General features: G+C 36.1%; 2 protein-coding genes and 1 pseudogene across 3 annotated transcripts; all 3 read left to right on the top strand.

Annotated features, from left to right (window-relative positions):
* The first annotated feature begins 3,995 nt into the window (after positions 1-3,995).
* On the top strand, positions 3,996-5,205 carry LOC138082960 (putative olfactory receptor 8G3). Of its 2 annotated transcripts, XM_068976474.1 has the most exons (2): positions 3,996-4,007; positions 4,267-5,205. In XM_068976474.1, exons 1-2 carry the CDS (start codon positions 3,996-3,998, stop codon positions 5,203-5,205), a joined length of 951 nt encoding a protein of 316 aa, XP_068832575.1. The 2 variants fall into 2 exon arrangements, with proteins under 2 accessions (XP_068832575.1, XP_068832576.1); XM_068976475.1 differs by lacking the exon at positions 3,996-4,007 and having other exon boundaries at positions 4,243-5,205.
* Positions 5,206-11,035: 5,830 nt separating this feature from the next.
* Positions 11,036-16,431, top strand: LOC138084427 (olfactory receptor 8G1-like). The gene is made up of 2 exons (XM_068978715.1): positions 11,036-11,045; positions 15,491-16,431. The coding sequence occupies exons 1-2, from the start codon at positions 11,036-11,038 to the stop codon at positions 16,429-16,431; spliced, it is 951 nt and encodes a 316-aa protein (XP_068834816.1).
* Positions 16,432-23,289: 6,858 nt separating this feature from the next.
* On the top strand, positions 23,290-24,211 carry LOC138083479 (putative olfactory receptor 8G3; annotated as a pseudogene).
* The last annotated feature ends 2,638 nt before the right edge of the window (positions 24,212-26,849 follow it).

Raw genomic sequence — 26,849 nt, 5'->3', positions numbered from 1 at the left:
TTATATTATATATTATTATAAAAATTAAATATATATACTACACAAAAAATGATTTTAATTCATTATTAAAAATTTCTGGCTTTATTAACAGTAGGATAAATTTTCAGAATATGTCCTGATACTCTAAATCTACTATTCACAGTCTAGATGGTGAAGCCACAGCATTGGTAGAAGCTTGTCAGAAGTGCAGAATCTCAGATCCAACTTAGACTGGCTGGATCAGGATCTGCAGTTTAACAAAATCCTTAGCAGAAGCCTGTGAACAAATATTTATTGCTAGTGGATAAGTTCAGGATTGACAAATAATACCTTTTGAAGGAAAATGTTTGACAACTGGGGACACTTCACCTGCAATTGCCTCTTTTCTCAAGATCCAGTCTCCTGAGAAATGCAAATCCTTGGAGAGTATTTGAATCCATGTTACTTATTGCCTGGTATAGCTAAATCCAGGATGTACCTTCATAGCACAGTGATCACAACTGCTCAACGGAGAACTAAAAAGGTGCAGATGTTTGCTAACTTGAAGCTGAAGAAACACACACTAAAGACTTAGAATTGAAGATGCTGATCTGTGATGCATAACGGCTTCAAAAGTGACTCCTGAGACCAGGGCTGTCAGGCCCGCCCTCCCAGCACTAAAGACAGCAGAATGCTGGGTACCTATCACTCCCCACACTAACACTAGTGCTATTCTTCTTTGAGAGCACATTGTGAAATAGATTTGGCATTGAGATTTCCAGGAACAAAGAAAGGTGAGTGTGTTGATTTTATACTTAGTATTTGAGACTTCAATTATGAAAGTAATAACCGTTGGCATTCAGGCAAATATTCCACAACATCTTCATTCATAAAATTGTCAGTTTATTCATAAACCATGTTTTTAAACTTTCTGTGATGTGCCAAATGTGGGATATTTTCTTGGATACAGAGGAAACTAAGTCAGACTTGTTCATCATTTAATCTATAGTACAGCTGGAGTCTGAAAATGTGCTGTTTAGAAATGGAGGATTATTGAGCTTGTAGTAAGAAAGTCTAATCAATTAGAAGGAATATGAAGTTTTCATGATGATATTCTGCTCTCCTGGTGGCTCAGGTGATAAAGAATCTGCCTGCTATGCGGGAGACTGGGTTTGATATCTAGGTTGAGAAGATCCCCTGGAGAAGAGAATGGTGACCCACTCCAGTAATCTTGCCTAGAGTATCCCATGGACAGAGGAGCCTGGTGGGCTACATGAGGTCACAAAGAGTCAGAAATGACTGAGCAGCTAACACTACTACTACTATAATGACATTAATTCTAAATGAGATTAGTAAAGAAAAACTATGTAGCAGACAATAGAGATGAATGGGGTTGGTGAGGCTATTATTTCATATGAGTAAGTAAAAATCTAGATAAGTTGAGAGAATTTGACTTATTCCAGAAAACAAACATTTTCTGAATTTGACTGTAAGTTTCTGAAACCGGAAGGAATCAGATGTGAACTGAGTCTGATTGAATGTATTCGTTGATTAAGAACAGACATTTCTAAGAACCCAAAATTTTAGAATATTTTTCCTTGTATTCTTAGATCTTTCAAATGCCGTACATAAAATGTCTGTTGCCTCTTTAGAGTCCCTTGAGATATATAACGGCATCTGTTAATTATCCCGACATCTCAAATATTTTTCAAGTTTTACAGTCTTTATTTGCTTTTTATCTTGTCAGTATCTCTCCTTAAAAAGAATATCTGGAACTAAGCTCCAAACTCATTTATAATTTAAGTGTAGTATAGTGCTTCCCAACCTAATCATACACATAGAAAATGGTAATATTTGTGTGCAGTGACAGGTTAAGTGAAGCAGGCTGCATGTGGCCAGTGGTGACCAGCTTAACTCATTGGTTCTATCTCACTTCCTCATATCTGTGGCTTTGTAGTTCCATGGAACTAATATTAGAAAATCATGTGACTGGAATTACTGCTGATCATACTCTAGACATTGTGTAATCTGAAACTAATTTCTTTATTAACCTGTCACTTACTTTGTGAATTTTATTGAGTTAATAAAAAATTGACCCCTTATTCTTTTCAAATGAATGGCGCACAAAGCTATATCCAATATTCAAATGATTAGGTTTTTTTAATCTAAATTTAAACATAAATACCCTTATTTTGCTAAACTTCAATTTGTTTGTTTTAATTGTTTTCAGTGTCTCTATTCATTTTTCCAGTTGCTGTCACCCTCGGGGTCTAAGTCGTACAAACTTGGAAGGTTTTGTTGATCACAGAGTGTGCACTAATCAGGGGGCACTGGCGATTTTCAAGCCCAAGCTTCACTGAGAAAAGAAAAATTTCAGCAGAGAGTTAGAGTACCAACTGCTCTTTTCTAATTGTATTCTTACCTATCCCCATTAAAAGTCAAATAAGCTAAGGCCAGTAAGTAGTAACTTTGTCATTTTAATGTTCAGTGATTGCATCTTACATTCTAATAAATGACTCAAACCCCATATAAACACGGTTTATGTCATTCCTATATACACCTAATTCTTACATTAGGTGTATAAGATGGGCATTGAATCAGGACTAATAAATATCAGAAGGCATTTTGAAACAAAAATTACAAAATATTCCATTCCCTAGCTCTGAATCCATTAGGAGAGCTGTTCAAATGTTCATGCCCCTCTGAGTTTTCACTCCAATTTTATTTTCATACTATGCTTCTTTATAATGAATATTAGGCCTTCTTAATATCAAATTTTGAATTTCATAAGGTAAGTAACTGTGTTTTTGTAATTTTTATACTCTAGACTAAACTTCATTTTGAAATGAAGTGCTGTTTCAGCAATTTTTGCCAAATTATTGAAGAAAGAAAGAAGGAAGGAGGTAGAGGGAGGATGAAAAGGAGGAAAGGGAAGAAAGGGGGTAAGAAATAAGAAGATAAAAGGAAAAGAAAGGAGAAAAAAATTTCTCAAGTTCTCCACCTAAAACATGCTGCTACATGAACTTTGTGTCTTCTAACACAGTAGTTCCCAAACCTCACTGATTATCAGAATTACACTGGCAGTTTTGTTGGCTTATTTGTTTTATATTATTTTGATTATCAGGTGTTGAGATCTTTAAAATTTTCCAAGATTCTAAACACTTTTGAGGACATTTTTAAAGATAAAGAGCAAAAAGGAAAGGCATTTTTTAAATAAAACTATCAAATATCAGACTAAAAAGGAGGCAGTGGTAATGATTTAACTAAAGTAACAGCATATATAATAAAAGAGAAATTTGATAAAATTCTGGAATTCTGGAAGTACCAAATTTGTGAATTATGAATTAAAGATTTTAAAATTAAAAAAATAAAAAACTAAAAAAAAAAAAACAGAACATTTCAAAAAATAAAAAAAAAATAAAAATAAAAATAAAACTGTAGAGGAAATCTTTCAAAGAGACAGAAAGAAAAAATGATTTATCAGAGCTATTCCACAGAGATTAATCTATCCCTGGAGTAAAGAATGTTAAGGAAGATGATTAAAGATTTTCATTTTCAATTATATGTTTACATTTCTACACTCATTACTTTTATAAATGTTGTGATCTCTCTAGGTGATTCTGATGATCAACCATATTGGGGAATCCTGAATTAACAGACCATCTTTGTGTTGATATGTTCTTTTACATCTGACTGTACAGTAACCAGCCCGCAGAACTCCATCTTACCCACGAGCATATCATGAGAGCCAGTGCCACTTGACTATGTGAAGTGATGATAAGTTATTATATCACGTTCATGTTCACAAACTAAAACCTTGGCCTTGATGTAAAATTCTTTTGACTTGAAATAGGTTGGAATCCAGAAATTTGGAGGAAAGAAGAGTGCTCAAATAATAGTAGAGACGTTCATTTTGACTGCCTTTAAAAGTCCAGAAATCAGTGTTTCTCTTAAACTTTATGAAATATCTCAATTATAAGATTCTTGAAGTTTATAATTTTTATTCTAGTTCAACCAGAATCCTAGTTTGTCCTAGAATGACAATAGAAGCTAAAGAAATCCCCACATTATGTATGTCCTCTGATGACTATTAAAGAATGATCTCAGCAGGATTACTCTCTGCCTCACACACATGCACATGCTTATGTTCATAAATATCTCTCTCTCTCTCTCCCCCTCCCTCTCTCTCTCTCTCTCTCTCTCTCTCTCACACACACACACACACACACACACACACACACACACACACACACACCAACACAAAAATACACTCATTTCCTTATTTTTAAACTTGAACCTGCTGAGAAGAAAATGGACCCTGGAAATCACTCCTCAGTGACTGAGTTCATCCTCGCTGGGCTCACAGAGAAACCAGAGCTCCAGATTCCCCTTCTGGTCTTCTTCCTAGGAATCTACTCAGTCACAGTGGTGGGGAACCTGGGCATGATCACACTGATAGGGCTCAGTTCTCACCTGCACACCCCCATGTACTATTTCCTCACCAATTTGTCCTTTATTGATTTCTGTCATTCCACTGTCGTTACCCCCAAAATGCTGGTGAACTTTGTGACAGAGAAGAATATCATCTCCTACCTGGAGTGTATGACTCAGCTCTATTTCTTTATTGCTTTTATTATTGCAGAATGTTATATGCTGGCTGTAATGGCATATGACCGCTATGTTGCCATCTGTAACCCTTTGCTTTACAATGTCATCATGTCGTATTATAGGTGCTTCCAGCTCACAGTGACAGTTTATATTTTGTGCATCATTGAATCTGCAATCCATACAGGCTTTATGATTAGACTCTATTTCTGCAAGGCCAATGTGATTAACCATTATTTTTGTGATCTCTTGCCACTCTTGGAGCTATCCCGTTCTAGCATCTCCATGAATGAATTATTGGCTCTAATCTTTAGTGCTTTTAATATCCTGATTCCTGTTTTAACCATCCTTGCTTCCTACATCTTCATCCTCTCTAGCATCCTTCAAATCCACTCCACTGAAGGCAGGTCCAAAGCCTTCAGCACCTGCAGCTCCCACATCTCAGCTGTTGCTGTTTTCTATGGATCTGTAGCGTTTATGTACCTGCAGCCATCATCAGTCAGCTCCATGGACCAAGGGAAAGTGTCCTCTGTGTTTTATACCTGCATTGTACCCATGCTAAACCCTCTAATCTACAGTCTGAGGAATAAGGATGTCAAATTTGCTCTGAAGAAAATTCTGGACAGCGGAAAATGTAGATGAATAGACTCAATGTCATAGTGTCATTGGTTTGCTGAGATATACAATGCTTTAGTTTTATTGTTCAAATTTTTGGAAATTCAGAATCATTTTCTCATATAATGCTTTTCCCAAATTCTCTCTGAGCCACTTCCATTGAACCTGTGTTACAGTGACTATGTATGGAGAAATAACAAGAATAAAGTGAGAGAGTCTTAAGAATTAAAGAAGTTCCAGTTTGATTAAAAAAAATACAAACCACAACAACTATGATGATCATCATAAAATAATAACATACATGATTGAGATAGTATAAACTATCAAGCACAAAGCCCAGCACTTTAAAGTAGATGACTTCATTTAATATTTACAGGTTTCTCTCAGAGCAAGCCCTAGTGCTATTTTACTTTGAAATCTGAATAAACTGACACTTATTTAGTTTCAGTAAATGTCTAAGCTCCCAAACATAATAAATGACAAGGGTCTAGAATGTCTGGCTCCAGAATCTGTGATTTTACTCAAAGTGATATATTGGCCCCAAGTAATTGTGGGTAAGTCTAAGGCCTTCCCAGTAATTTTCTTCTGAACATTAACCTACAGTTCCTTATAAGACTGTGTCATTTTTTTCTCTCTTTCCAATCTTAGTATCACTTTTGTTTCTTTTGATATAATGAAAATAATCAAAATATTTCAAAACTGTCTTAATCAAAGGAAAAAGAAATCAGTTGGAGAGTTACTGCAGAATCTTATGACGGAAATTCACTAAAGAGATTCAAATTTTCATGCTCAACACCAACAATTTTTATAAAAGTGGTCCAACACATTTTTATCTTTATACGAGTAATGCTGTATTATTTATGGAAAAACTACTCATAGTAGCCAAAAAAGCTATAATTTACAAATAATTGCCATTCACATCAGTTTTATCTCAGAAACATTTCTTCTTTCCCCTTATATGATTCCTTATTTGCTTCTGGGCATTTTACCATCTGGTTACTATAAATCTGGGTCTTCCCTGGTACCTCAGTGGCAAAGAATCTGCCTGGTAATGCAGGACAAGTGAGTCTAACCCCTGGGTAAGGAAGACCCCTTAGAGAAAGAAATGTCAACCCACTCCATTATTCTAACCTGGGAAATTCCATGGACAGAGGAGCCTGGTGGTCTGTAGTCCACGGGTGTCAAAAAAGAGTCGGACATGACTCAGAGACTAAGCAACAACTATAAACTCTCATGAAATTCTAAATACTCAGCTGTCTTCTGTCTCTTCTCAGTTCAAAACATTTACTCATTAATAACAGGTCAGTGTTCTTTAGAAAGTGTTTAACCTTATTCACCTGTAGTGCCTAATTATGTAACAAAAACACATATAACATAATATTATTTTACCCTTGTATCCCATTATCCATTAACTCATTGATGTCAGACATTCGTTTTCCAAGTGCTCTCATATTATTTGACTTAATTTTAATCAGTATTTTAAAAGAAGATAAATGGCTACAATTAAAACTCCTATCCTTCCAATTAAAATTAATTTAGAAAAATGATTTTTTAAAAAACCTCCTGTCTCAGGCATGATTCTTACTCTGATATATATATATATATATATTCCTTCTGCTTGTGCAATCTTGATTCCATACCTGGAAGCACAAACTTAAGAACTGATGCTTTTGAATTGCTGTGTTGGAGAAGATTCCTAAGAATCCTCTGGACTACAATGAGATCAAACCAATCAATCCTAAAGGAAATCAACCCCAGACATTCATTGGGAGGACTGATGCTGAAACTGAAGCTCCAGTACTTTGGCCACCTGATGCAAAGAGCTGACCTATTAGAAAAACCCTGAAGCTGGGAAAGATTGAAGTCAGAAGGAGAAGGGGACTACAGAGGATGAGATGGTTGGATGGCATCACCAATTCAATGCACATGAGTTTGAGCAAGCTCTGAGAGGTGGGGAAGGACAGGGAAGCCTGGTGTGCTGCAGTCCATGGGATCATAAAGAGTCAGACACGACTGAGCAACTGAACAACAACAACATATCAGAACATGTACCCTATTAGAACTGAAAGAATGGCATCTATGGGTTTCTTAACGCTTTTCAGGATGTACAGTCATAGGAAAAATATCTGTTTTTACTTTTTGTTTACATCTTTTCTGTGTCTGACCTTTTGTTGTTGTTGTTGTTGTTGTTGTTGTTGTTGTTGTTGTTCACTCACTCAGTCATGTCTGACTCTTTGTGACCTCAGGAACTGGAGCACTCCAGACTTCCCTGTCTTTCACCATCTCCTGGGGCTTACTCAGACTCATGTCCACTGAATCAGTGATACCATCCAACCATCTCATCTTCTGTTGTGCCCTCCTTTTTCTCCTATGTTCAATCTTTCCCAGCATCAGGGTCTTTTCCAGTGAGTCAGCTCTTCACATCAGGTGGCCAAAGTATTGGAGCTTCAGCTTCAGCATCAATCCTTCTAATGAATATTCAGGATTTATTTCCTTTAGGATTAACTGGTTTGATCTCCTTGCAGTCCAAAGGACTCTCAAGAGTCTTCTCCAACAACACAGTTCAAAAGTATCAATTCTTCGGCACTCATCCTTTATGGTCCAGCTCTCACATCCATACATAACTACTGGAAAAGCCAAAGCTTTGACCAGACAGACCTTTGTCAGCAAAGTAATGTATCTGCTTTTTAATATGTTGTCTAGGTTGATCACAGCTTTTCTTCCAAGGAGTACACGTCTTTTAAATTTGTGGTTGCAGGCATCATCTGCAGTGATTTTGGAGTCTACTATTTCTGTTTCTTCCCATCTATTTGCCATGAAGTGATGGGACCAGATGCCATGATCTTAGTTTTTTGAACATTGAGTTTTAAGTCAGCTTTTCACTGTCCTCTTTCACCTTTGTCAAGAGGCTCTTTAGTTCCTCTTCTCTTTCTGTCATAAGGGTGGTGTCATCTGCATATCTGAGATTATTGATATTTCTCCCAGCAACCTTGGCTTCCACCTTGTGCTTTAGCCAGCCAGGCATTTTGCATGATGTACTCTGCATACAAGTTAAATAAGCAGGGTGATAATATACAGCCTTGACCTTTATTAAACTCCATAATCTCTTTCTCATTTTTTTTTTATTCAGCACACAGAAGAAACTGTAAATCATTGTCTGCTCACCTATAAGGTGGCATTCCAGACACACATATTGCCCTTCCAACATCCCAGAATCCTGCAGCCACAGCAAATCCAATACTAAAGAAACATTTTAATTGGGGGGCACCTTACTTAAATCTGAAAGAACTCTAGGGAAGTTATTCAAAACAACAGATCTTCTACCCTTCATTTTTCCAAGAGGTCCATAGATGAGCAGTGACAAGATCTGAGAGGTTTTATTTAAAATGCATAATATCAAGCCATCTATGAGACTTACTATCACAAACAACTTTTGATCAAGATCCTTAGGTTATTCTTGTGCACATTAAAGGTTTAGAAGTTTTCAAAAAATGCTGATATCTTATGTTATACTCTTAAAATTTTGACTTTATTGAAATAGGGTGTACCATGGGTATTGAAATAATAATAAAATAAACTCCCTTGTTAACTTGAAATGAGTATCCAAAATTGAGAAATACGAATGCATGCAAGCATAAACTGGTAATAATAATTGAACTGATATATTTAACTATATTTTATAGTATTTCTCCTCACTTGAGTGTCCAGTTTACTTTGATTAAGTTAAACCTTATATTATTTCCCATTTTCTGATTTTGGAACAAAAAATGAAAATATACAAACAAATAAAAAATAGAAGGAATATGAAAATAGAAGGAATAAGAAACAAAGATGCCTAATAAAATGTTTATTTATATATAGCAACTAGAATTTTTAATAGTGAGGACCTCAAAAAAAAAAAACAAATATAACATAAATATTCTGAATTCTTACCTGAAAACTTAAATCCAATTTTATGTAGATTTGACTTTTGAATCAATATTTATATTTCCTATTTACAATTAAAGGAATTAAATGTATTCTTATACAAGCTTAATCAGTTTACTTCATTATTTTAAAATCTGTTGTCTTATTAATATTAAGATAACTTGTCAGGAGGTTTTCCAGGTGGTGCTAGTGGTAAAGAACCAGCCTGCCAATGCAGGAGACATATGAGACGCAGGTTCAATCCCTGGGTCAGGAAGATCTCCTGGAGGAGGGCATGGCAACCCACTCCAGTATGATTTCCTGGGGAATCCCGGGGACAGAGAAGCCTGGCAGGCTACCGTTCATAGAATCTCAAAAGAGTCAGACACGACTGAAGTGACTCAGCACTCATGCATGCAACTTGTCAAGATGAGTCATGATCCTCTAAAACCTTTTATTCACAGAGTGGACTGGGAACCAGTAGCATTGGCAAGGAGCTTGTAAGAGATGCAGAATCTCAAAATCTCAAATACTCCTCCAAACCACTGGATGAGGATCTGCATTTTAAGAAAGTCCCCAGGTGATCCTGTGAAGAAATCTTTATCACTAACTGATGAGTTCAGGATTGGCAAACAATCCTTCTTGAAGGAAAAAATCTGGGGGCAGATCAACTGGGACATGTTAACTGCAATTGCTTCTTTTTCAAGAGCTTGTCTCCTGAGAAATGGAAACCCTTGGAGAGTATTTTACTCCATGTTATTTATTGGCTGGCATAGCTAAATCCAGGACACACCTTCATAGCACAGTGATCACAACCACTCAGGGGAGAACTGAGGAAGGTGCAGATGTTTGCTACCTTGAAGCTGAACAAACACACTGAAGACTTAGAATTGGAGATGCTGACCTGTCATGCAGATCAGCTTCAAAAGTGGCTCTGAGACCAGGGTTGTCCCTGCCCTCTCAGCACTAAAGACAGCAGAATGCTGGATACCTATCACTCCCAACACTCACACTAGTACTATTCTTCCCTAAGAGCATGTTTCCAACGAGATTTGGCATTGTGGTTTCCAGAAGAAAAAAGATGTGTTGATTTTACATTCTTTTTTTGAGACTTTAATTATGAAAGTAATAACCATTGGCATTTAGGCAAATATTCCACAAAACAGTTATTCATATAATTATCAATTTATTCATAGCATATTTTTAACTTGCTATGATGTGCCAGATGTAGGCTGCTTACTGACCAGAGGAGAATAAGTCTCATTTGTTCATCTGATTTATAGACCAACTTCAGTCTGAACACAAGCTATTTAGAAATGGAAGATTCTTGAGCATGTAGTAAGAAAGTCTAACCAATTTCAAGGAATTGAAGGTTTTCATGATGACATTAATTGTAAATGAGATTAGAAAAGAAAAAAAATAGCAGACAATAGAGATAATGGGGTTGGTAATACTACTTTTTTTCATGTGAAATAATGAAAGCATGAGTAAATAAAAATATAGATAAGTTGAGAGAATTTGACTTATTCTAGAAAAACAAAATGTTGTGAATTTGAATGTAACCTGAAACTGAAAGGAGCCAGATACAAACTGAGTCTGGAAAGTGGCAAGAGGTGGTGTAGATATCCATACTTTGTCTTAAAAGCCATGAAGAAAATCCTTTTCCTAACATCCCTGGTGGTTCATTATCTGATTTATGGTTAAGTGTATTCAATGATCGAGAATTGCCATTTCTAAGAACCCCAATTTTTAGAAAAATTTCCCTTGTATATAGTGAAGGGTGTATTCATTGGAAGGACTGATGCTGAAGCTGAAACTCCAATACTTTGGCCACCTTATGCAAAGAGCTGACTCATTTGAAAAGACCCTGATGCTGGGAAAGATTGAGGGCAGGAGGAGAAGGGAACAATAGAGGATGAGATGGCTGGATGGCACCACCAATTCAACGGACATGAGTTTGGGTGAACTCCGGAATTTGGTGATGGACAGGGATGCCTGGCATGCTGCAGTTCATGGGGTCACAAAGAGTTGGACACGACTGAGAGACTGAACTGATTTTCTTTGATCTTTCAAATGTCATACATAAAGTGTCTTCCTTCCCTTTAGATCCCCTTGAGAAGTTATTGCTTAGTTGAAAAGTCCTGCCGAGCTCTTTGTGACCCCATGGACTGCAGTATGCCAGCCTTCCCTGTCTTTCACTATCTCTGGAGCTTACTCAAATTCATATCCATTGAGTTGGTGCTGCTATCTAACCATCTCATCCTCTTCCAATCCCTTCTCCTTTTGCTTTCAACCTTTCCCAGCATCGGGGTCTTTTCCAATGAATCAGCTCTTCTTCACAGGTGGTCAAACTACTGATGTTTTGGCTTCAGCATCAGTCCTTCCAACGAATATTCAGAGTTGATTTTCTTTAGGCTATATCTCCCTTGAGATATATCTGCTAAGATAGATAGATAGATCGATCTGTTATGTATTTCATTATCCTCACATATTTTCTAAGTTCTTCACAGTTTTTATTTGCCTTTTCTCTTGTTGATGTCTCGCCTTAAAAAGAATTTCTATAACTCCAAACTCCAGATATAATGTAAGTTTAGCACAGTGCTTCCTAACCTAATTGCACACATAGAAAATGGTAATATTATGTGAATTGACAGGTTAAGGATCAGGCTGCATACGACCAGTGGTGACCAACTTAACACATGAGGAAGTAGATTCATCCCCTCTTCAGATATGTTAAGAACCCAAGACCTTCGAACCCGTATGATGATTTGTGGCTTTGCAATTCCATGGAACTAGTGTTAGAAAACTATATTATTGGGGTTACTACTGACCATACTCTAGATATTGTGTTTCTACAAGTGTAATCTGAAACTAATTTATTAACCAGCCACTTACTTTGTGGGTTTTATTGAGTTAATAATGAATTGACACCTTATTCTTTTCAGGTGAATTGCACCCAATGCTATAACCAGTATACAAAGAATTGGGTTTTTTTAATCTAAATTTAAACATAACAACTCTTTGCTTTGCTAAATTTCAGTTTATTTGTTTTAAGTGTTTTTAGTGTCTCTATTCACATTTCCAGTTATTGTCCTTCCTCAGGGACTAGGTTGTGGGAACTTCAGCAGTTTTGTTGACCACAGAGTGTGTACTACACCAGAAGGGACTGGCAATCTTCAAGCTCAAGCTTCACTGAGAAAAGAAAAATTTCACAGAGAGAGTTTGAGCCCCAACTTCTCTTTTCTACCTTTACTTCTTCCTATCCCCTTTAAAATTCAAATATTGAAAGGCCAGTAAAAAGTATTTTGTCATTTTTAATGTTTAGTGATCTCATCTCATATTTTGACAAAAGACTTAACCCTGCTTAAGTGGCCATGCTACTTAATTGACATTGCTATATACATCAAATTCTTAATTTTTCTAGTATATCTAATCTATCTATATATGATAGGGAAATCTCTATCTTTAATTGATTCTTATGTAAGTAGAGTATAATAACTTGTTTCCAAAGAAATATTCAGACTCTCATAGGTAGATCTTATGGACATTGTGTCAGGACTAATAAATAACAGAAGACATTTTGAAATAAAAATTCCAAAATATTCTGTTCCCTAGCTCTGAATCCATTAGGAGATCTATGCAAATTTGCATGGCCCTCTGAGTTTTCATCCAATTTTTGCATATTATGTTACTTTATGATGAATATCATCTTTAATTTTATGTGTGTAGTTTTCACACTCTAGAATAGACCTTGCTTTTTGGTAAATGCTGTCTCATGAATTTTTGCTAAATTATTGAGAAGAGAAAGAAGAAAGAAGGAGCAGAAGAAGGATAGAAAGGAGGAAAGAGAAGAAAGGAGGGAAAAATGAAAAGACAAAAGAAAAAGTTAAAAAAAAAAACAACAGAATGTTTCAAATTCTCCACCTAAAACATGCCACTACACTGACTTTGTGTCTTCTAATTCAGTAGTTCCCAAACCTGGCTAATCATCAGGATTACATTGGCAGGTTTATTGGCTTACTTGTTCTAAATTACTTTATTGAAAGTTCAGATCTTCTAAAATCCTCAAAGATTCTGAATCCTTAATTCTGATGTTAAGTTATAAAATGTGTAATAAAAATTTCTCCAGATGAGTTGAGAGAATTTGGAGAGCTGATGAATAAAAACTTTTGAGAACATTTTTAAAGATAAAAAAGAAACAAAGAAAAGATATTTTTAAAATATAAGTATCAAATATTAAAGTAAAATTTATGAAGTGGTACTGCTTATGCAGTAGAATGGAATTTCAATAAAATGTTGAAGTTGTTAACTTTGGAAGTACCAAGAGTCTGTGAATTATTTTGAGCTGTAAAGGTAATCTTTAGGAGAAGAAATAGAAGCTGAAATTGTTTATCTTGATCTTCTGCAGATACTAACATCCCAGAGCAAAAGAGTATAAGGACAATGATTCAGGAAATATTATTCTTAATTATAATCATGTTTATATTTTTACAGTCATTATTTTTGCAGATACTTTAAGCTCTCTAGGTGACTCTGATGATCAAACCATATTGGGGAGTCCTTGAATTAACAGACACTCTGTGTTCAGATATGTTCTATATCTCACTGAAAAGTGACCAGCCCACAGAACTCCATCTTACCCACAACAACATCCTGAGAGCCAGCGACACTTGGCTGTGTGAAGTGAAGGTAAGTTGCGTCTCTTTCATGTTCATATTGAGAAACTAAAATATTGTCCTCACTGTAAAATTCCTCTGACTTGAGATAGGTTGGAATCTAGAAAGAGAGTCATTTTCTGATGGTATATGTATATTTTAAATGAACCCAGATTCAAGGAGGAAGGGAGATAGGCATGAAGGCCAGACATTAACATGTTAGATGTGCAGTTGTTTCTGATTATGGTTTAGTTTTATTTTCATTTCTCTGGTGAATAAAGATTTCAGTATCTTTTTATGTTGTTAATTATTCTTTTATCTTCACCTGTGATATATCTGTTCACATAGTTTCACACTCTTATTTTTACCTTGTTTGATTGTCTTCATATTATTATCATTTCAGTATTATATTTCATACTCTCAATAACAGTCCATAGTGCTTTTAATATTCTAATAATGTATTTTGAGGAAGTTTTTAATTTGAATAAAAAGAATTTATCAATATTGTTTGGTTATATTGGTTATATTATTTGGTTATATTGGTTAGTATGTATGTGTGTTCTTTCTAACAAATTCTTAGACTAGTCCAATATGTTGTATATTCTTTAGTGTTTTCTCACAAAGTTTAACAGTTTAATCTTTATGCCTAGATTTAAGATTCACTTCAATTTTATTTTTATTTAGCTGTGAAGTAGAACAATTTAGATCTTTTTCTTTTTAATTTGTATTCAAGTAACAATTTTTCTATTTTATTTCTACCCATATGTAATAATAATCTGTTTACTGCTTAACAGAATAGGAGACTGCATTTCTGATTCTATATCCCCTAATTTTATGACTAGTTTTAATACCTTTTTAGTTAATGAAAGATGGAAAAGAAAAAGTTTAGCCATTATAAGTGCTCTTTCTGTATTTTGAAGTGTGTAATTATCTTCTATTCTCCAAATAATAACATGGTATAACAACAATAAAAACAGCTATTGTTATTATTACCATTTTCAGACTGCTAATCTTTTCTAATTAGACAATGAGATTATTTTACTGTTCAAAGATTATCAAGTAGTAATTGATGAGTCAGTAGATGAATGCAGATACTTGCACTTTAACTCACAGGCACAATTCATACATCTTTTCTTAAACCATTTAGTCCGCAAACATGCCAACAGTGGACTAGTTCACAGTGAATGTTGTTTGTGCTGTTTTATTTCAAAAAAAAAAACATTAAAAAGTGAAGATTTTTACATAGAAACCCATGTTTTATAATTATCAGAAAAAATAATTACAAAATCTGTTTTGATGTGTCTCTTTTCTTCTCTGACAGAAATTAAATTCTAGTTAATAAAAGGTTCTGCACTTACATGAGATTTGCTCACTCCAGGTTGATGCTCAACCAGTTTCTGTCATTTTAATAGGTCCTCTAAGATTTGGGTCCTCAATTGGGAAAAAAAGTGCTTAAGATAAGTGAATGTTTGAATTAAGGAATAGCCATTCAAGTAGGTAACATGATCACTATTATGGCTGAAAAATGTGTAAGTGAAATAGCTTAATATATTTTCTGTCAAGCTGTAAAAACATTTTATTAAGAAAATGTTGTTTAGAAAACTTATCTAGAGTTTAAACTTTTCATAGAAACCAAGGAAATATTCAAACAGTTAACCTTCTATGTGAGGTAACTTTATAAACAAAACATAAAAAAGGCATGCCGTCAAAGCTGTCCCTTTCACTCTCTCTCTCCTTCAGAAACTTCCCAGATAAAATGGCAAAAGGAAATCACTCCTCAGTGACTGAGTTTATCCTCGCTGGGCTAACAGAACAGTCACAACTCCAGCTGCCCCTTTTCCTCCTCTTCCTAGGAATCTATGTGGTCACGGTGGTGGGGAACCTGGGCATGATCACACTGATTGGGCTCAGTTCTCACCTGCACACCCCCATGTACTATTTCCTCAGTAGCTTGTCCTTCATTGACCTCTGTCAGTCCACTGTCATTACCCCAAAAATGCTGGTGAACTTTGTGATAGAGAAGAACATCATCTCCTATCCTGAATGCATAACTCAGCTTTACTTCTTCCTCCTTTTTGCTGCCTCTGAGTGCTACATGTTGGCTTCCATGGCATATGACCGCTATGTTGCCATCTGTAGCCCCTTGCTGTATAATTCCATCATGTCACATCAAGCCTGTTTCTCCCTCATTTCGGGACTGTATATGATGGGATTGGCATGTGCATGCTCTCACACAGGCTGCATGCTTAGGGTTCATTTCTGCAAATTAGATGTGATCAACCATTATTTCTGTGATCTTCTGCCTCTCCTAAAGCTCTCCTGCTCTAGCACCTATGTCAACGAATTACTGGTTCTATGCTTTGGTGCACTTAACATCTTTGCCCCCATCCTGACCATCCTCAGCTCCTACATCTTCATCATTTCCAGCATCCTCCACATTCGTTCCATGGAGGGCAGGTCCAAAGCCTTCAGCACATGCAGCTCCCACATCTCAGCTGTCACTATTTTCTATGGATCTGCAGCATTTATGTACCTGCAGCCATCATCTGTGAGCTCCATGGACCAAGGGAAAGTGTCCTCTGTGTTTTATACTATTATTGTGCCCATGCTTAATCCCCTAATCTACAGCCTCAGGAATAAAGATGTCAATGTTGCCCTGAAGAAAATTCTTGAGAGAAGAATATTTTTGTGACCAGACATGACATGTGCATGATATTTTAGGTCTAGCCATTGCTTATTACACTGTATGAATGTATGGTTCTCTTACGTCAAAATCCTTACCAGTGCTTAATTTCTGAGCTAAGAACCCTTCATGCTTTGTAACATTGATCAAACCTGTATGCTCCTACTATGCCATTTATTGTTTTCAGTGTGTACTTGCCTGCTTATTGTCCAAAATGCACTGTACTGTAATGTTCATGAAGGTTATCCCTATGCATGTATTTCACTCCTGTATCTGCAGGACCTGAGATAGTTCCTGGCATTAGAAAGACCTTGATAATTTTCTCATTTCCTTTTAAAAATATTTATAGGGAGCCATATATATCTCATAATGTCATTATCCATTACTTTCTCTAATAGCTACATATGACTTTCAAAAGTTAAAATCAATTAAATTTATGTTTGAATAGTTCTTCAAAGATCTGCAACAAAACTGATAACATCCTAAATTATTTCTATTCAAAAATTTAGAAGCATAAACTTGAGTAACTTCAGTATCAAGCCGCAATACAGGTAAGATAACTTGTGAACACCTGATTTTTTAAGTCATTAAATAAAGTCAACAACCCAAAATCCTTGAACTAAAACTCTTGGTTTTTAAGCATGCAGCATACACGTGTTAAAAAATAATATGTGTATTTGTTATCTGATGAGTCAACATAGCAAATCTGGAGATACAGTGGGTTCTGGAACTCGATTACTCCAGCCTCGATTACCAGGGTTTCCCATAACCAGACTAAAATAGAACTTCACCTATATTGACACTGAGAAAATTCTTAGTATGTAGAATTTTACCACATGCAAATTATAATTCAAAAAATTTAATTTCAAGATAAAGAGAAAATATGATAACCTATATTATTTCAGAGTTGTGGATCTTCCTAGATTGCCACCTTGAACCAGAACATGATTTCTTTATTACTCTGTACATTAAGCAAAACACATCAGTAAATTTTTTCACATTAGGTGACAGATTTCTATGTGATTCCTCAATATTTCTTTTATTTATAGAGTTAGATAAAGTCATTAACTTACTGTACCTAGAAGGAAATTTTCCTGGCGTTATGACAATAACCAGTTGAAAGCTTCCTGCAGCCTATATGTTACAATTTTTTAAGTACTACTGTTCTATAAATACATCATGGGGTCTAAATACAGTTTATATAGGTCAATGAGAAAAAAAATATCAATCAAATATTGCACACAAAGATATTTTTTCTGATTTTTTATTTATCTCTTGTGTAAAATCACTTTAGAGGGTTCCTTTAATGCAGGTCTTAAAAATTCCCTAAACTTTGAATTCTTATAGAGCTTGACGTGAAATTCACCAGATTTCTAATAACATCTATCCCAGGCTTGCTTCCAACCTATAATCTAACAAAAACAATAAATTACAATAATATGATACTAGACTGAGCGACTGAACTGAACTGAAGTAAATACGTGAGAGTCAATGGGAGAAAAGGGAATTGCTAATTGTAACTTTTCCCAAGAGTTGATACTTGTGGGATATAATCCTAATGGGAGATCATTAGCGTTATCTGTTCTTCATCTGACTCTTAGCATCAATACTCAGATTATAAGTCACCATTCACATCAACCAATATTTGCAGGGGCCCACTGACTTCACTCACCTAGAGCCAGACATCCTGGAATGTGAAGTCAAGTGGGCCTTGGGAAGCGTCACTATGAACAAAACTAGTGGAGGTGATGGAATTCCAGTTGAGCTGTTTCAAATCCTGAAAGAAGATGCTGTGAAAGTGCTGGACTCAATATGCCAGCAAATTTGGAAAACCTGGCAGTGGCCACAGGACTGGAAAATGTCAGTTTTCATTCCAGTCCCAAAGAAAGGCAATCCAAAAGAATGTTCAAACTACCACACAATAGCACTCATCTCACATGATAGTAAAGTAATGCTTAACATTTTCCAAGCCAGGCTTCAACAGTATGTGAACCGTGAACTTTTCGATGTTCAAGCTGGTTTTAGAAAAGGCAGAGCAACCAAAGATCAAATCGCCAACATTTGCTGGATCATCAAAAAAGCAAGAGAGTTCCAGAAAAACATATCTTTCTGCTTTATTCACTATGCCAAAGCCTTTGACTGTGTGGATCACAACAAACTGGAAAATTCTGAAAGAGATGGGAATACCAGACCACCTGACTTGCCTCTTGAGAAACCTGTGTACAGGTCAGGAAGCAACAGTTAGAACTGGACGTGAAAAAACAGACTGGTTCCAAATAGGAAAAGGAGTACGTCATGGCTGTATATTGTCACCCTGCTTATTTAACTTATATGCAGAGTACATCATGAGAAATGCTGGGCTGCATGAAGCACAAGCTGGAATCAAGATTGCTGGGAGAAATATCAATCATCTCAGATATGCAGATGACACCACCATTATGGCAGAAAGTGAAGAGGAACTAAAAAGCCTCTTGGTGAAAGTGAAAGAGGAGAGTGAAAAAGTTGGCTTAAAGCTCAACATTCAGAAAACCAAGATCATAGCATCCAGTTCCATCACCTAATTGCAAATAGATGGGAAAACAGTGAAAACAGTGGCTGACTTTACTTTTCTGGGCTCCAAAATCACTGCAGATGGTGACTGCAACCATGAAATTAAAAGACGCTTACTCCTTGGAAGGAAAGTTATGACCAACCTAGACAACATGTTTAAAAGCAGAGACATTACTTTGCTGACTAAGGTCCCTCTAGTCAAGGCTATGGTTTTCCCAGTGGTCATGTATGGATGTGAGAGTTGGACTGTGCAGAAAGCTGAGCACCAAAGAATTGATGCTTTTGAACTGTGGTGTTGGAGAAGACTCTTGAGAGTCCCTTGGACTGCAAGTAGATCCAACCAGTCCATCCTGAAGGAGATCAGCCCTGGGATTTCTTTGGAAGGAATGATGCTAAAGCTGAAACTCCAACACTTGGTCCATCCTATGTGAAGTGTTGACTCATTGGAAAAGACCCTTATGCTGGGAAAGATTGAGGGCAGGAGTAGAAGGGGACGACAGAAGATGAGATGGTTGGATGGCATCACCGACTCAATAGACATGGGTTTGGGTGGACTCTGGGCATTGGTGATGGACAGGGAGGCCTGGCGTGCTGTGGTTCATGAGTTCACAAAAGTCAGATAACGACTGAGTGGCTGAACTGAATCCCCTTCAACAGAAGTCAGGACCAATGACTCAAAATCATTACAACAGAGTCTTCTAGTTTATGACCCTACAACAAGAAGTCCTGCCAGCATAGTACTCAGAACTATCTACCAGCATCACCAGACCATTTTCCCTTCAGAGAAATAAAAGAGAATAAGGGGAACAAGAGGGATGTATCTGAGTCTCAGTCCTAGATTTCAAAAAATTTGATCTTCTGTTCTAGCTCCCTTCAGTTCAGTTCAGTTCAGTTCAGTTGCTCAGTCGTGTCCAACTCTTTGCGACCCCATGAACTGCAGCATACCAGGCCTCCCTGTCCATCACCAACTTCTGGAGTTTACCCAAACTCATGTCCATTGAGTTAGTGATGCCATCCAACCATCTCCTTCACAGTGCACTAATAGATGTGAGTAGCTATTTTTCTGTCTCTCTCTGTCCTCACTCTTAATATTCACACTCCCTGAGGAGCAAAGTTTCCCTTATCATCTCTCTGTCCCCGCTGGAGAAACTTCTGGCCAGTATTTCTTTGTTTACTCACCTCCACTCACACAGTGTGAGAGATTCACTCACTTGTTTTGGGCTCTATGTTAACTTATCACTGCACTCCTTTCAATAATTTTATTTAAAAATCATATTTATTGACACTTGTATATAAGGCATTGTACCAAGCACTGTATTGAGTTTCCAGTCTAGTACAGAAGAAAAGCCAATAAACAACTCATAATAATTGATACAGATGATTATGAACTATGGTGTTGGAGAAGACTCTTGAGAGTCCCTTGGACTGCAAGGAGATCCAACCAATCCATTCTGAAGGAGATCAACCCTGGGATTTCTTTTCTTTTTTTTTTTTTCAGTTAGATAAATATTTTTATTTACCAAGTGAAATGTTTTCTTTTTCTCTCCAGTTAGAATTCAATAAGGGAAATATTTTTAAAATAATATTTTATGATTCTTTTATAATATCGTTATTGTTAATATTTTATTTTTTATTTTTTTTAATTTTTATTTTTACTTTATTTTACTTTACAATACTGTATTCGTTTTGCCATACATTGACATGAATCCACCACGGGTGTACATGCGTTCCCAAAGGGAGGGGGGTTCATGTCTGGGATTTCTTTGGAAGGAATGATACTAAAGCTGAAACTCCAGTACTTTGGCCACCTCATGCGAAGAGCTGACTCATTGCAGAAGACTTTGATGCTGGGAGGGATTGGGGGCAGGAAGAGAAGGGGACCACCGAGGATGAGATGGCTGGATGGCACCACTGACTCGATGGACACGATTCTGAGTGAACTCCGGACGTTGGTGATGGACAGGAAAGCCTGGCGTGCTGCGATTCATGGGGTCGCAAAGAGTCGGACATGACTAAGCGACTGAACTGAACTGAACTGAAACGTAAACATAAGAAGGGTATTCGTCAGCACATAAAAATGGTCTTATTAACTGGGATTTTCATTATTAAAGCCCTTAACTTAGTGACCTAACTATTTAATAAATTTCATCAGATACACTGGGAATGTGTAAGAGAAGATAAAGAAATATAATGAGTCAAAGAAAGAGATTCTACCAAATGCTGTTTTGCCTAATTGTTAAATCATGTGATACCTGATGGGACATGAAATTAAAAGATTTTTTTGTTGGGTGATATAAATCATTGAATGACAGAAATTTATTCAAACTTTATTTGGAAACCTTGGAAAATATTGATATTTAGGAGTTAATATTTAGTAAAACTTTCAAATTTCAGTATCATTGTATATATTTAGGTAGAAAGGAGGAACAAAAAAATGTCTTAAAGAAAAAAAAATGCAGGAATGAAAATGCTGCTGAAACAAAAGATATAATGGAAAGAAACTTTATAGATTAAAAAGAAATGAGACTGTGCTAAGCATCTCATAGGAATCATTTATCTGAATATACACTGAATATAGATTGTAGTATTTCTGTTTTTCGGAGAGTTGGAAAGTAGATATATTATCTCAAGACCGCACAGCAAGAATGGGGTTGAATTGAGGATTCAAACCTCTAACGTCTACCATATTCAGGATCCATTAGAATGAAGATAATAGAAGTACATTTAATCCAACTACCCATTAGGTGTGTCCTTAAAGAATATCTGCTGTCTATGTGGCTATTCAGGCTGTGGTCCAACTTTATGACTGTCAGCTCAGGATGTGTCTGGTGATAGGGATGTTTGTCTTTGCTGTGAAACTAAATATTTCTTCCCATGGTTTGAGGCAATTCATTTTACCCAGTCTCTTGAAAGTATACAGTAAGTTCAGTACCTCTCACTGCCATATGATGAATTTTGAAATAACTGTCTCGTGCCACGTGAATTTTTGCTTTGCCAGAAAAAAAGTATTCTCAGTTATTTTGGCCATCTTAAAATAACTGATTTCTAGATCATATTTAGGAAACTGTGTAGCTTTTCCTACAGTGTTTTACTTCAAACTGAGCACAATAGCCAAATATCACTTGAGTGTTAAGAATATTAATTTCTATTTTTTAGAACCTACTCATTTCCTGTGCAAATCTAAAGATACATTGGTCTTTAAAAAATACATCACACTTTTGACTAGTATTGAATTGAGACTAAATTTACTTTTTTTGTTTTGCATGTTCTTTACTCATCCACATCTCGTCCATCTTTGAATTCTATTGAGAACACATGCAAAATGCATGACTATATTTTTAAAAGGTTGACATACCAAACACCTAGTGTTTGTGTTCAAAAGAACTTTTTGATTTGGAGAATAGAATCATTTTCTCACCTCCACCATTTAAATCATGAAGTCCAAATTGCATAGATCAATCTTGGTACACTGATGCCCTGGTTACAGTGTTGGAGTACATGACATGTATTTAGGCCATTATACTCTCACCCCTAAGATTATCCAAATTAGAATAAGAATGGTTCCTGGTGTGGAAAAACTTATTGAGGTATAGGCATGATGTCTGCCAAGCAGTTGCATATCTGCCCTCTGGAGTCAAAGTCCAGGGAGAAGGAAGCTGGGACATTAGTCCATCAGATCTCAGGTGAAGTGATACTGGTGGTCACATTTCAGGTATTTTCAGTTGAGATGTTATTAAAGACAGCCCCAACTAATATAACTACTTTCCACAGACTTGTGAATCCTCCTGCATTAATTATAGAAAGCACACACTACTATTATTTATTATAAATGGAAGGAAAATACTATGTCATTTGACATGCATGATATTAATATATCAACAGAGAAACTTGGAGGAAAGAAGAGTACTCAGAAATAATAATATAAATCTTCATGTTCACTGACTTTAAAAATCTATAAATTGTTGTTTCTCTTAAACTTTATGAAATTTCTTAATTATAAAGTTCTTGATGTTTATAATTTCTATTCTAGTTCAACCAGAATGATTGTTTGTCCTCGAGTAGCAGGAGATACTGGAGAATTCCCTGCATCATATATATCCTCTGATGAAGGATAAAGAATGATCTCCGCAGAATTACTCTCTGCCTCTCTCTCTCTCTCTCTCTCTCTCTCTCTCTCTCTCTCTCTCTCTCTCTCTCTCTCTCTCTCTCTCTCTCTCTGTCTCTGTGTGTGTGTGTGTCTCTCTCTCACACACACTCACACACACACAGAAATACATTCATTTTCTGTTTTTTTAATTAGAATCTGCTGAGAAGAACATGGATCCTTGTAATCACTCCTCAGTGAGTTCATCCCCGCTGCCTCACAGAACAGCCACGACTCCAGCTGCCCCTTTTCCTCCTCTTCCTAGGAATCTATGTGGTCACGGTAGTGGGGAACCAGGGCATGATCACACTGATGGGGGCCAATTCTCACCTGCACACCCACATGTACTATTTCCTTGGCAATTTGTCTTTATTGATCTCTGTCAGTCCACTGTCATTACCCCCAAAATGCTGGTGAACTTTGTGACAGAGAAAAATGTCGTCTCCTACCCTGAATGCTTGACTCAGCTCTATTTCTTTCTTCTTTTTATTATTGCAGAGAGTTATATGTGGCTGAAATGGCATATGACTGCTACGTTGCTATCTGTAACCCCTTGCTTTATAATGCCATCATGTCTTATTATAGGTGCTTCCAGCTCACAGCAGCAGTTTATGTCTTGTGAATCACTCAGTCGACCTTCCATACTTGCCTTATTTTGAGGCTCTATTTCTGCAAGGCCAATGTGGTTAACCATTATTTCTGCAATGTTTTTTCACTCTTGGAGCTATCCTGTTCTAGCATCTATTTCAACAATTTTTTGGCTCTAGTCTACAGTTCTTTCAACGTCCTGATTTCTGTCTTAACTATTCTTATCTCCTACAACTTCATTCTCTACAAAACCTTCCACATTCACTCCACGGAGGGCAGGTCCAAAGCCTTTAGCACCTGCAGTTCCCACATCTTTGCTGTTGCTGTTTTCTATGGATCTGCAACACTTGTGTACTTTCAGTCATCATCTGTGAGTCCCATGGACCAAGGGGCTCATATAAAGACAAGGGTTTTATACCTGCACTGTGCCCATGCTGAACCCTCTGGACCTACACTCTGCAGAATAAGGATGTCAAATTGGCCCTGAAGAAAATTCTGGACTGTTGAAAATGTAGATGAATAGACTCAGTGTTGGTGCCATATCAGAAATAAACCTTTGCTTTACTGAGATATGTAATATTTTATTTTTATTGTTCAAATTTTTGGGAATTCAGGATCATTTTCTCAGACAATACATTTCCCCAATTCTCTTCAGGCTAAAACCTTTGAATTTGTGTTATATGACTATGGAGAAATATCAAGAATAAAGTCAGAGACTCGAGATTTAAAGTTTCAGTGTAATATTAAAAAAATAAAAACCAGAATAACTATGATGATCATCATAAAGTAATGACATATTATTATTGAGATAGTATAAAATATCAAACAATGTGCCCAGCACTTTATATTAGACAACTTTCTTTAATATTTATGATATTCTCTCAAGGCAAGCCTTAGTATTGTTTCCATTTGAGAGATTAATCAACTGAAGCCTGTTTACTTTGAGTAAATGTCCCCATAGTCCCAAACATAATAAAGACAGAGGCTAGAATGTCTGGCTCCGAGAACTGTAATTTTACTCAAAGTAATCTATTGGCTCCATGTAATTATGGGTAGGTGTAAGGTCTTCCCAGTAATTTCTTTCTACACATTAAGCATCTACCTTTTGTGTGAGATTGTATTGCTTTTTGTTAGATCTCTCCAATGCTATTTTTACTTTTATTTCATTTGATTTAATGAAAACAATCAAAATATTTCACATTGATCAAGCAAAAACACAAGCAGAGTGATTGCAGAATCTTATGATAAGACTTATCAAAGAGATTCAAAATATCATGTTCAATACCAACAATTTCTACACAAGTAGCTCAACACATTTTTATCTTTAAACCATTAGTGCTATACTGTTTATGTAACAGGTGCTTCCCCAGTGGCTCAGCGGTAAAGAATACAGCTGCCAATGCAGGAGATGTGGGTTCAGCCCTTGGGTGGGAAAGATCCCCTGGAGAAGGAACTGGTAACCCACTCCAGTATTCTTGCCTGAGAAATCCCATGGAGAGAGGAGCCTGCAGGCTACAGTCCACAGGGTTGCGAAGCATCCATCCAACATAACCTTGCCACTAAACTACAACAATAAATGTATGTTAACAGCTATTCATAATAAACCCAAATTCTGTAAGTTGTATTACTTTCATGAGGTTCATGCCTTTTGCCATATAAGTTATAAACAATTGCCGTTTCTTGTCAGTTTCATCTTGGAAACATCTCTTATCTCCCCTCATATTGTTTCTTTTTAGCTTCTGGGCATTAACATCTGGTAACTATAAATTCACATGAAACTCTGAGTACCCAGTTGTCTTCAGCCTCTTCTCAGTTCAAACCATCTTACTCATTACTGACAGATCGACATTCTTTGGGTAGTGTGCTGCCTTATTCAACTATAGTGTTCAAATAGACGACTATATATATAACACAATTTTATTTACCACACGTGTATTTCATTATCCATTCATCCATCAATGGCAAACATTCATCTTCATCTATTTCATATTATTTGACTTAATTTTCATATTATTTGTCATTATTTTCATAGTATTTGACCTACTATTCATCAATACTATAAAAGAAGCTAGAATGGCTACAATTACAACTTCTACCTTAGGCATAATTCCTAGTCTGTTATATATAGTCCAGAATATATAAATATATATATATAAATCAGCTAAATCAGAACATATAACCTGTCAGAAATGAACATATGGCTTATATGGATCTCTTCATATTTTTAATTTCTGAATAAGTATAGGAATGATCTCTTTACTTCTTGTTTACATTCTTTCTATATCTGACCTTTACCAAATTCCAACTCTTTTTTACTTTTATTTGGCACACTGAAGCAACTTCAATCATAGTCTGTTCACTTATACAGTGGCATTCCAGACACACAGTATTCTTCTCCAAACATATCAGAATTCTGCAGCCATAGCAAACACAAAGCTAAAAGATTTTTGGTGCATGGGTAGGGTGGATTTTCCTTGAATCTGAAAGAACTCCAGTGGAAGGTATTCAAAACAAGAGACCCTCTAGAACCTTGTTTCTCAGAGTGGTCGACAGACGAGAAATAGTGGCAAAATCTGAAAGATTTTATTTAAAATGTATAATCTCAAATCTATGGTAAAGTAATTAACCTCCAATTAAAATAAATAAATTTATATTTAAAAAAATAAAATTTAAACTAGTAGCCTTAAAAAAAAAAGACTTACTATAAGAATCTGCTTTATTCCCATGCACATTAAAAGTTGAGGAGCTTTTGAAAAATATTGATATCTGACCTCACACCCTGAAATTTTGACTTAATTGGCATAGGGTTCAACCTCGGTATTGAAATTAAAAGAAAAAAAAAACTTCCCTGATAATTTTTTTAATGAGTTTAAATCAATATCTAAAATTGAGAAGCATTAACTTCCCTTGTGGCTCAGCTTGTAAAGAATCCACCTGCAAAGCAGGAGACCTGGGTTGGGAAGATCCCAGGGAGAAGGGAAAGGCTAACCACTCCAGTATTCTGGCCTGGAGAATTCTGTGGACTCATAGTCCATGCAGTCACAAAGAATCAGAAACAACTGAGTGACTTTTACTTTCAATGTAACAAAAGTATAAACTGGTAAAAAATAAAACTGAGTCTTCTTATATTTAACTATAACATTTC

The sequence above is a fragment of the Capricornis sumatraensis genome, chromosome 8 (assembly GCF_032405125.1).
Source record: "Capricornis sumatraensis isolate serow.1 chromosome 8, serow.2, whole genome shotgun sequence".
Classification (NCBI taxonomy): domain Eukaryota; kingdom Metazoa; phylum Chordata; class Mammalia; order Artiodactyla; family Bovidae; genus Capricornis; species Capricornis sumatraensis.
This window is presented reverse-complemented; position numbering and strand designations above follow the sequence as displayed.